Source organism: Microtus ochrogaster, chromosome 10 (genome assembly GCF_000317375.1).
Source record: "Microtus ochrogaster isolate Prairie Vole_2 chromosome 10, MicOch1.0, whole genome shotgun sequence".
NCBI classification, from domain to species: domain Eukaryota; kingdom Metazoa; phylum Chordata; class Mammalia; order Rodentia; family Cricetidae; genus Microtus; species Microtus ochrogaster.
Window position 1 is genome coordinate 58,323,531 of NC_022016.1, and position 11,286 is coordinate 58,334,816.

General features: G+C 48.5%; 1 protein-coding gene across 1 annotated transcript in view; it reads right to left on the bottom strand.

Annotated features, from left to right (window-relative positions):
* Positions 1-2,142: 2,142 nt before the first annotated feature.
* The window catches only part of Trappc3 (trafficking protein particle complex 3), a 10,277-nt gene continuing 1,133 nt past the window's right edge, over positions 2,143-11,286 (bottom strand). The window contains exons 2-5 of the mRNA XM_005353243.3: positions 5,419-5,516; positions 5,089-5,188; positions 4,102-4,284; positions 2,143-2,875 (exon numbers count right to left, since the gene is read on the bottom strand). Of these exons, the coding sequence (XP_005353300.1) occupies positions 2,756-2,875; positions 4,102-4,284; positions 5,089-5,188; positions 5,419-5,516 (501 nt within the window). The 3' untranslated portion in view covers positions 2,143-2,755. The remainder of the gene's footprint in view (positions 2,876-4,101; positions 4,285-5,088; positions 5,189-5,418; positions 5,517-11,286) is intronic.

Genomic DNA, 11,286 nt, shown 5'->3' on the forward strand with positions numbered 1-11,286 from the left:
GTGCACTGGGGGCGGGAGGAATAGCTGAGGGTGCCCGAAAAACAGTCCATTAACTACAGGGGTGAACACGAGGTGAGGGGAGTTAGGCAGCTATTCTGTGGGAGCAGCCCCCTCTCTCTCCTCTAGTAGCCCTGGTGGGCACGCCACTCAACCGCGGGCTGCCTGTGGGAAAGACCACTGAGGATGCCTTGCTCCCTCCACAGCTTGTAAGCCCCATGATGTTTAAGTTATTCCTGGCAAAGGAAATATCCAAAACCTCAGACTGAAATGGTTGCTGGGAAGCAGAACACAGCACATGGAAAGGAACAGAGAGCCCCTGGCCAAGGAAAAGGGCAGGGCAGTTGCTGTGTGCCACACAGAGCTCTTCCTGCCGCCCCAATGTCATCTCCTCAACCCTTTCATTCATTCATTCAAATCTGGAATGACAGGCCCCAGCGTTATGTATGCTGAGTGTGGGCATTCCCGTTGCCAAAACAAAGCTCCCAGCCATATCTGCGGGAAGCAGGGAAGAGGCCTCAAGGATGGGATCGTAGAAGCTAACCCTCCTCCCTCAACTTAGGGAAATAACCATGATATCACTCCCTGGGTCTGGCCCAGCTGGGAGCCAAGTCTTGTGCAAACCACCTCCCTCCCGAGGGCCTAGAACCCAGATCCTGTCCTCATGAATCCAGCCATGTTTCCAGCCCTGTGCACCTGTAACTGGCTCTCTTCAGGTCTGCTGAGGGAAGCCTTGAGTCCGGTTTCCCAATAACTCCAAGTTCAAGGCCTAGGCTGTCCCAAAGAACCGGCCTAAGACAACCTTTGCCTCTTTCCTTTAAAAGCTACCTGTGGTCTGGAGAGGCTTAGAGGTCAAGTCCATTGGGTGGTCTTCCAGAGGCTTGCAGTTTGATTCCAAGAACCCAGTGTGGCTCACATGCAGACAAAACACCTATACACAAAAATCAGTTTTAAAGCACTAAAAAAAACCCCACAAACATATCTGGGGCCAACAAGATGACTCGGGATAAAAACACCTGACGCCACACACACCTGACAGTCATTTGATCTCCAGAACCCAAAGGGTGAGAGAAACCAACTCTATAAAGTTGTACTCTGATCTTCACAGCAGATCACAGCATGTCAGTGAACACGCGCACGCACACATACACACACACACACACACACACACACACACACACACACACACGACAATTTTAAACACCCACCTAGCTCTGGTGAAATACATCTATATCCAGCTACTCAGCAGATTGAAGCAGGAGGATCACAGTTCAAGACCAGCCTGGGCAACTTAGATCTTCTTGTAAACAAGGTTTTTTGTTTGAGGTTTTTTGTTGTTTTTGGTTTTTATTTCTTTATTTCTTGAGATAGCATCCAAAGTAAAGCTATCCCAAGCTACAAGTGCTAACCCCAAGTGCTAACCCCGAGAGCTAACCCCAAGAGCTAACCCAGGGTGCTAACCCCGAGTGCTACTCTAAAGCTAACCCAAGTGCTAACCTGAGAGCTAACCCAAGTGCTAACCCGAGAGCTAACCCCGAGTACTAACCCAAATGCTAACCCCAAGAGCTAACCCCAATCTGCTAACCCCGAGTACTAACCCGAGAGCTAACCCCGAGTGCTACCCTGGAGCTAACCCAAGTGCTAACCTGATAGCTAACCCCAAGTGCTACCCTGGAACTAACCCAAGTGCTAACCCGAGCTAACCCCAATCTGCTAACCCCGAGTGCTAACCCCAATCTGCTAACCCCGAGTGCTAACCCGAGAGCTAACCCCGAGTGCTAACCTGAGAGCTAACCCCAAGTGCTAACCTAAGAGCTAACCCCAATCTGCTAACCCCGACTGCTAACCCTGAGTGCCTACCCTGGAGCTAACTCCGGGTGCTAACCAGGCTTCAGAACAAGTCAAAAACAGGGCCTTTGTCTGTCCTCGCTTCAAAGCCTGGTGTCCCTCTATTTGACAACTTTGTGACCTCAAGCAGCCTGACCTTGGCTCCCCCATGAAAACAGAACTACCAATCAGAATGTTCTTAGAGCAGATCCAGCCTCTGCCCGAGCGCTGTGAGCAGGACCCGGCACCAGGGCTCACTTGCTCTTTTCTCCTCAAACTCCACATGCTGAGCAGAAGGAAAACATGACAGGACTGGGATTTCACTCAAGAATGTGTCTTTATTGATGAATTTGTAAGAAAAAAGGATGGACCCTCTGTAAAAAGAGGAGATGTTGCCTCCAAACAGCAGGGAGGAATGAGACCTGGGTGGCTTCCCAGAAGCCGGTGCTTCCGGCATGACTGGCTTCCGTGGCCTGGCAAGACTACAGCGTGTCACTACAGCCAACAATTCCTACTTACCCCTTCCCAGCGTTCTCCCTCCCCTACAACCCAAGGCTCCCTGCAGCCATTTGCCAATGGGGTCGCGACAGTTCAGCGTTAGATGTGTCAGGCTTGGCTCTTCATGGGGTCAAAGTGGGTTTTGCTTTGAAATTCACAGGAATGTAAAATGGTCAAACTCTCGTAGTCCAGTCAAGGGCAGGTACCTCCTGCCCCTCTGAAGGGAAGCGAGCAGAGAATCCCCCTTCTGAGGTGCATACTTGTACGGCAAGCAAACCACCAGTCCGCTCTTTATTAGCATGGAGAATGGAAATAAGGTCAGAGGAATATATAACATCGGCTTCAAAGTCACTGAGTTCCGAGGCTGAGGGAGCGCCCACCTTGCTCATCCCTGCAGGCACTGATCCCGGATGCCCCAAAGTCCTAGAGCTGCTTATTCTTCTCCAGCCGGGAGATTGTCTTCAATCCGCCTGATGAACCTCATCCTGATTTCTGTCACACCATCTCCCTTCAGAGTGTCCTGGACAAACTTGGCCTCCACAGCCATCTGGACCTGAGGAACAGAGGTGGATGTCTAACCACAGCCTGAGGAAACTTCAGGGTGAGGCTAGATCAGAAATGCCCATGGACACGTGTGTGTGTGTGTGTGTGTGTGTGTGTGTGTGTGTGTGCGCGCGCGCGCGCGCAAGCGAAAATGACAAAAATTCACTATATAAACTATGTAAATGTATGAAACTTCCAAACTTTTTGTTTGTTTGTTTTGTTTTCTGTTTTTTGAGACAAGGTTTCTCTGTGTAGTCCTGGTTGTCAATGTTATTCTTTCGGTCCCTGCCCTGGCCACGCCCACTCCTTTTAACCTCTGACCTCACCGGCCACTGCTCTCTCTCTCCCTAAACATGGGGCTTTGCCTCTCTCCTCCTCGTTCTCTCCCTCCTTCTCTCTCTCCTTTTCTCTCTCTCTCTCCTTTTCTCTCTCTCTCTCTCCTCTCTCTCTCTCTCTCTCCCTCTCTCTCTCTCTCCCTCTCTCCCTCCCCCTTTTTAATAAACATTTATGGCTATTTCCTGCGTTTATATGTCTGTTACGGCCGCCAATGCCAGCGCGGCTCGTGCCCTCCCGCTGGTGAGAAGCTGTAGCCGCTTGCTCGGGTGCCCAGGCGGGGGAACCTCAGGTATATTTTTTAGGAATAAGATTGGTGCCGCGACTCTGCAGACCAGGCTGGCCTTGAACTCATAGAGATCTGCCTGCCTGTACCTCCCAAGTGCTGGGATTAAAGGTGTGGCCACCACTGCCCAGTTCCAAACAATTTATTTGAAATGACAGATTCCCACAGAGACAAGGTTGCCAGCCCCAATATTCTAACATGGAAGACAGTGACCTCAAACTGGATGTGATGTCACTGACCTGTAATCCCAGCACTTGAGAGGAAGGGGCTGGAGGCAAATCAAAGACAGCCTGGTCCACATATTGAGCAAATTGAGTCTTAAGCTAATAAGGATTGGTGTGAGGCTGTCTCAGGGAGGGAGGGAGGGAAAGAGGGAGGGAAAAGAAGGAAAAGAAAAAGGTCTCGGTCCACTTAGGACTGTGGCCCAGGAAACCCCTGGAATGGCTGCTCTCCACTGCTGACGCCAGCACTCTCTCAGTGTGACAGGAAGGAAGGTGTCTGCCTTGGATCCTGTCTCAGCTGCACTATGTCCTCGGACAGCAAGGGGCTGGGGAAGCCAAAGCCTTTCAGACAAGTACTGACCAAACAGCACCAAGCTCGGAGAGAGCTGTACTCACCATCTCCAAGGCTCCCCGCAGCACCCCACACAGAAGGTTCGAGTAAATAAGGGATGAGTGGCTATCGGGAAGTTCCACGAAGTCCACCAATGGGTTATTTTCCAGGATGAGGGAGAATTCATCGCCAGCTGGGCTCCAATTTGTGATACTTGGTGTGATGCCCAAGTACATCTTGAATGCCACCTGTCAGGGAACACACAGCTCTATGGGGAAGGGTGACAGAACTACACAACTGGGAAGGAGTCGGCAAAAAGTCACTCAGGACAAAACTGTGGCCTCCGAATCTCTATAGGGATCTGGGGAAGAGAATTGCCCAGGTAGGGCTCCATCTCTCCCCTCGGGCATCACACAATGAGAGGCTAACTCACTGTCCGCCTGCGTGTCTCCCAGGAAGGGCAGCCGCCTTTAACTGGAATCGGAATAAGGAGTTATTTTTGCTTTATTTCTATTTCCTGGAGACAGGGTTCCACAATATAGCTCAGGCTGGCCTGGAGCTGACTATGCAGCCTACATTGGCCTTGAATTTGCAGTGATCATCCTACCTGTATCTTTTCAGTGCTAGGATTAGAGGCCTAAATCATATCTGGCCCAAAATGCATACTCTCAAATCTCCTGGATACTCTGCTACACTTTCAAAATGGAGGAATTCGGGCTGTAGTTTAAGTGAGACAGACAGACCTGCTGGCTCTGTCTGTCTGTAGGTACGTCTTGCTACATAGCGATGGCTGATGGAGAATTCAGTATGTAGATGACCAGATGGGGTCACAGGTACATGCCACTACTCCACTACAGTGGGGCTGTAGCGCACAAGAGAGACCCCAACCACTCTCGCCTCTTTCATAATGTTATTTCCAAACCACCAGAAAGGCTTCTTTGGTCCAGAGAGCTGCCTAATCAGCCTCTCGGGAGATTAGGGAGCAGGGAGAGAGTTAGGTAGTGTCTCCCAAAGGCAAGCTTCAGTGGGGACAGGTGGCCCAGGTAAATGACCTTAGCAATGACATCCGCAGTTTCCCGAAAGTCATGACATCTTCCTACATTTGAGCGTGCCAAAAAATCTTCAATTAGTCGGACTCCAATGTTATAACCCCTTGGAAGGAAATCAGAGAACAGACCATTAAGAGGGTCAAAATGTCTTACGTAATGTCTTACATATAAACAAATTATCTTATATCTAAACCTAAGACTGTTGTAGGCTAAAGAAGAAAATGGGGATAATGCCCAAATGCCCTCATAAACGAGTTCAGAAGAACCTGTACCCAAATGTTGGCTTCACAGGCCAGCACACACTCGGTGCCTCTTGGGGTGAGGCTCACTCACATTCTGTCCAGCTGCTTATTCACGTCCTCATCATTCTCATAGTCCTTGCACAGCTGGGTGACAAGAGCGCCATAGGTCAGGGTGAACAGCTCAGAACTCTGAAAGAGATCCAGAAGGCCATCAGGACCCGGCAGCCGAGGAAAAGGTCAATGAGGGTCTGGACCAGCCTGGCCACAACTCCTGGATGCCAAGCAAAGGCCACCCGGTGCCTATGTCTGGAGGATATCACGCCTGTGGAGTGGCCAGCGTGACAGGACTGCAACCACACCCACTACAAACTGGCTAGGGATGGCACATCTTCTAACACCAAAGGCGGCCTCTGCCAATGCAGTCTGCCACAGGTGGGTCACCTGAACCCGGAAAGGGAAGAACAGCCACTCACTGGATTCTGTAAAAGATGGAGCCAACACAGCCTCTGTGTGTTGGCAGGTGTGACCAATGGCTTCCCCAAGCCTTAGAGCAATTGTTCTCAACCTGTGAACGAATCATGGCCCCTTTGGGGTCAAATGACCCTTTCACGGGGGGAGGGGGGGCTAAGACCATTGGAAAAAACAGATATTGACATTATAATTAATAATAGTAACAAAATTAGTTATGAAGTAGCAATGAAAATAATTTTATGGTTGGGGGTCCCCACAACAAGGGTCACAGCATTAGGAAGGTTGAGAACCAGGCTTTGGAGGGTTCTGGCATGAGGTTAAGTTGTAACCAAGGCTTGGGTTCTCTGATGCTCATGGGAAGAGCTGGCGACTGAGGGACGGACTGGGTTGGCAGGGAAGGAAGTCCTAGAGAGCCCGTTACTCTGGAGACAGTCTCTCCTCAAAGTCACCAACATAGGGAGAAATTAATGATCCTTTTGACACACTGCTAAAATATTTCTAAAAAGTGCATAAATTTAAAAGAATACAATATGGGCTGGAGAGATGGCTCAAAGGGTAGGAGCACTGGCTGCTCTTCCAGAGAACCTGAGTTAAATTTCCAGTAACCGCATGGTGGCTCACAACCATCTTTAATGAGATCTGATGTCCTCTCCTGCCATGCAGGCAGAACACTGTAAACATAATAAATAAATAAGAATACAATATTGGAGGGGAGACTACCTCAGTTAAAGATTCCTACGGCTTTTCCAGAGCACCCAGATTTTTTTTTTTTTTTTTTTTTTTTTTTTTTTTTTTTGGTTTTTCGAGACAGGGTTTCTCTGTGGCTTTGGAGCCTGTCCTGGAACTAGCTCTGTAGACCAGGCTGGTCTCGAACTCACAGAGATTCACCTGCCTCTGCCTCCCGAGTGCTGGGATTAAAGGCGTGCGCCACCAATGCCCGGCTCAGAGCACCCAGATTTTGTTCCTTAGGTAGGGCCCACATCTGGTAGCTCACAACCACCTATAACTCCATTTCCAGGGGTCCAGCACCCTCTGGTCTCAGCAGGCACCTGCATGCACATGGTGCACAGATTCATGCAGGCACACACACATACACAAGTGGGTGGTGGTGGCGCATGCCTAAATCCCAGCACTCGGGAGGCAGAGAAAGGCGGAACTGTTAGTTCAAGACCAGCCTGGTCTACAGAACAAGTTCCAGGACAGCCAGGGCTACACAGAAAAACCTATCTTGAAAATAATAATAACAATAATAATAAAAATTTTAATTACATTATATGTGTGTGCGTGCACATACTCGTGTGCAGAGGACATGTGTGGCAGGTCAGAAGACAAGCTTGGAAAGTAAGTTCTGAAGAGAGGCTTGTCAGGGCTGGAGGAAGTCACTATGTGACTTCCAGACTTCTGAGGGAAGAATCCAAAGTATCAGCCACCACGCCTATACAGAACAGGCTGCCTTTCATTATCTCATAAAAACTCCGTAAGGCAGAACAGTAGTAATCAATCCAGAAGAGATACTGAGACCAGAATGAGGAACGATCAGCTCAAGGTTAAACAGCTAAGTACTGAAAAAGGAATCTGGGGGGACAACACCCAAAGGTATCCCAGCACACTACCCACTCTATCCCACAACTGCAATATTAATAAGCCCCCTCAATTAAAACAAGTCTTAGACGCACTAGAGGCAAAGAAAATCAATGTGGGGAGCAGGAGGCTCTCTGAATTCAGCTGAAACAGGCAGACCAGGGCATCTCCAGGAGATCATTTGCCAAATATGGCAACTGAAAGGAAGCTATTAAGGAGGAATGATTTTTTAGTAAAGTCAAGGGTTTGGCACTAGACCGGCCTCAGCATGAATGGATGGAGACAATCCAGCAGTTACCAGTCCGGAGAGTCGGCAAGTACATTAAATCAGGAGAGCTTTCCTTCCACTATTAATGGGTCCTTGGATGAACTCCAAGAGCCTCCACCCACCATGATTGCCAAATCCTATGCAAATCAAACTAACGTGCCGCTCCCCCCCTTCACCGGTAAGAAAAGGCAGGGGTCCACAACACAGGTGTGCCTGGAATCTGGGAACAGGGTCCTGACTCAGGGTCTCCACATCTTCTATTAATACGCAAGTCTGTCTCCAGCCTCAGTTATGAACCTAGCCTAGAACGAGTAACATGAATGTATAACTTCAAGGTCTTTATACTTCTAAAAAAGAAGTGGTGCAGAGCTGGAGAGATGGCTCAGTGGTTAAGAACAGCAGCTGCTCTTCCAGAGGTCCTGAGTTCAACTCCCACGTGGAGGCTTGGAGGCTCACAACTGTCTATAGCTCCAGTCCCAGGGGATCCAATGCCTCCTCAGGCACCAGACACACGACACAGGGTATGCAGACATACATGCTGGCAACATACACACATAAAATAAATAAATAAAATAAATTAGAAGTGGGGCTGCGGTATGTCAGGGAAGGCTCACTAAGGTGAAGACCTGACTGTACACAAAGACAGCCAGCCGACAACATCACTTGTGTACTGTCAGCGTTGAACACATTTTCTTTTCCCTGGAGACAGGGTTTCTCTGTGTAACAGCTCTAGCTGTCCTGGAACTAGCTCTTCTAGACCAGGCTGGCCTCACACTCACAGAGATTCACCTGCCTCTGCCTCCCGAATGCTGGGATTAAAGGCGTACGCCACCACCGCCCGGCTACATACATTTTCAATTAATCCTCAGAACAGCCCTATGATGTCAGCGTGTCTACTACCTTATTAAAGTAAAAAACTTTCAAAAGATGTGAAGCTGGTGCTCAGAACAATGAAGAAACTGAAGATGGGGCTCAGTGGTGGGCCCTGGCCCAGCATGTGCTTAGGCCCTGAGCTCAGTCCTCAGCACTGTGTGTGTGCATGCATGCATGCGTGTGCACATGCACACATGTGTGTGCATAAGAGAGCAAAAAAGCAATAAAACAGGCCCCAGTCCCAGCCAGCACACTATCCCTGTTGTGGAGAACATTTCAGTCCATGTCACACATGCTTACCAGTGGTAGGGTCTAGGGCTTTTTCTCCGTATCTACCACAGCACCTAACAAGGAACTTTGTACATAGCTGGGGTTCAGGGAAAGCTTGCTGGACAGATAGACTGTTTCATTTGTTTGGAGACAGGGTTTTTACTACGTAAGAGTCTTGGCTGTCCTGAACTAGCTCTGTAGACCAGGCTGGCCTCCAACTCACAGAGATCCACCTGCCTTTGCCTCCCGAGTGCTGGGATTAAAGGTGTGTGCCACCATCACCCAGCCCAGATGGACTGTTTCTGTTAGCGTGGACTAAAAACAGCAGGCATCAGACATCTGAAGGTTTATGTGAAATACAGTAATTACGTGCTCAAGGCTGGGATACCTGGAAGAGGGCAACTAGAGGGGTGCTGCTCCCCAACAGAGAAAAGAGGAGCACGTCACTTCTAGGTACGTTGGCTCAATAGGCAGAAGCACCTGCTGCCATGCCCGATTACCTAAGTTAGATTCCCCCAAACCCACACGGTGAAAAGAGAAAGACTGACTACTTCAGGCTATCCTCTGATCTCCACACAAATACTGTGGCTCAGCCCCCGTGCTGGCGAATTTTATATCAACTTGACATAATCTAGAGGCATCTGAAAGGAGGGAACCTCAACTGGGAAAATGTCTCCCTAAGATCTCACTATTGGGCATTTTCTTGATTAACGGTTGACAAGGGAGGGTCCAGCCCATGGTAGGTGATGCCATCCCTGGGCTGGTGGTCCTGGATTCTAAAAAACGAACAGGCTGAGTAAGCAAGCCATGATGAGCAAGCCAGTAAACAGCGCCCCTCCATGACCTCTGCATCAGCTCCTTCCTGCCTCTAAGTTCTTGCCCTCACTACTTCTGATGATGAACTGTACGTGAAATAAACCCTTTTTTCCTCCCCAAGTTGCTTTTGGTCATGGTGTTTCATCACAGCAATAGTAACCCTAACTAAGACATCCCCCAGTAAATAAGTAAACCCATGCAAGAAAAGAAAGGTAATAGCTAAGTATGGGGGCACATGCCTGCAACCTTAGCACTTGGGAAATTGAGGCAGGAGAAACAGGAGTTGGAAGCAAGCCTGGGATAGGAAAACCTTGTTTCAAGTACACACAAACAGGTGGTGACGCACACCTTTAATCCCAGCACTTGGGAGGCAGAGGCAGGTGGATCTCTGTGAGTTGGAGGCCAGTCTGGTCTACAGAGCTAGTTCAGGACAGCCAAGACTCTTACGTAGTAAAAACCCTGTCTCCAAACAAATGAAACAGTCTATCTGTCCAGCAAGCTTTCCCTGAACCCCAGCTATGTACAAAGTTCCTTGTTAGGTGCTGTGGTAGATACGGAGAAAAAGCCCTAGACCCTACCACTGGTAAGCATGTGTGACATGGACTGAAATGTTCTCCACAACAGGGATAGTGTGCTGGCTGGGACTGGGGCCTGTTTTATTGCTTTTTTGCTCTCTTATGCACACACATGTGGATTCTCTGTGGGTTCCAGGCCAGTTTGGTCTACAGAGGGAGTTTATGGTCCACCAGGGCTATACAGAGATATACATATCTCTGCTCCTATCTACCAAAGAAACACCATCCCTTAAATTTAACACTATCTCGTCTAATCTTAGTACCACTGTCCCCATGTCCAGCGAAGGAAACTAATGACCCAAAGAATGCCAAGGAACACATATGTGCTTCTTCCAACTTGACATTGTTTTCTAGCTCAACACTCTTAACTATTGTTACTTCTTCCAGGAATCAATCAATCAATCTCTCTCTCTCTCTCTCTCTCTGTATATATATATATATATATATTAGCTACATCCTCAGTCCCCTGAAAGCAATTTTCAAGTTTTAATCCACAGAGTATATTAAGAGACCCACAAATCCCTGGAAGATGCAAACAAATGTATTTATATGATGTAAGTTTTCTGCATTTTGTGTTTACAGTGCTAGGATCAAACCCAGCTTCCATCACTAAGTTTGTGTATTTAATATTTGTGTAGAAATGATTCATTGCTACCATTGGTTTCTCAAAAGTGGTCTGAGAGAGGAAAGGTTAATAATTATCCTGGAGCCAGGTGGTGGTGGCACACATCTTTAATCCCAGCACTCGGGAGGTAGAGACAGGTGGATCTTTGTGAGTTTGAGGCCAGCCTGGTCTACAGAGCAAGTTCCAGGACAGGTTCCAAACACATAGAAACCCTGTTTCAAAAACAAAACAAAACAAAAAAACAGGGCTGGAGGGCTGGAGAGATGGCTCAGTGGTTAAGAGCACTGACTGCTCTTCCACAAGACCCAGATTCAATTCCCAGGATCCACATGGCAGCTCACAACTGTCTGTAACTCCAGTTCCAGGGAACCTGACACTCTCACATAGACATACCAACACCAATGAATGCTCAGTTTTCAATTCCAAAACAAAGCCATGGCATGGAATGTTCTGTAAAATAAAGAAGCCAGTGATGGTGGT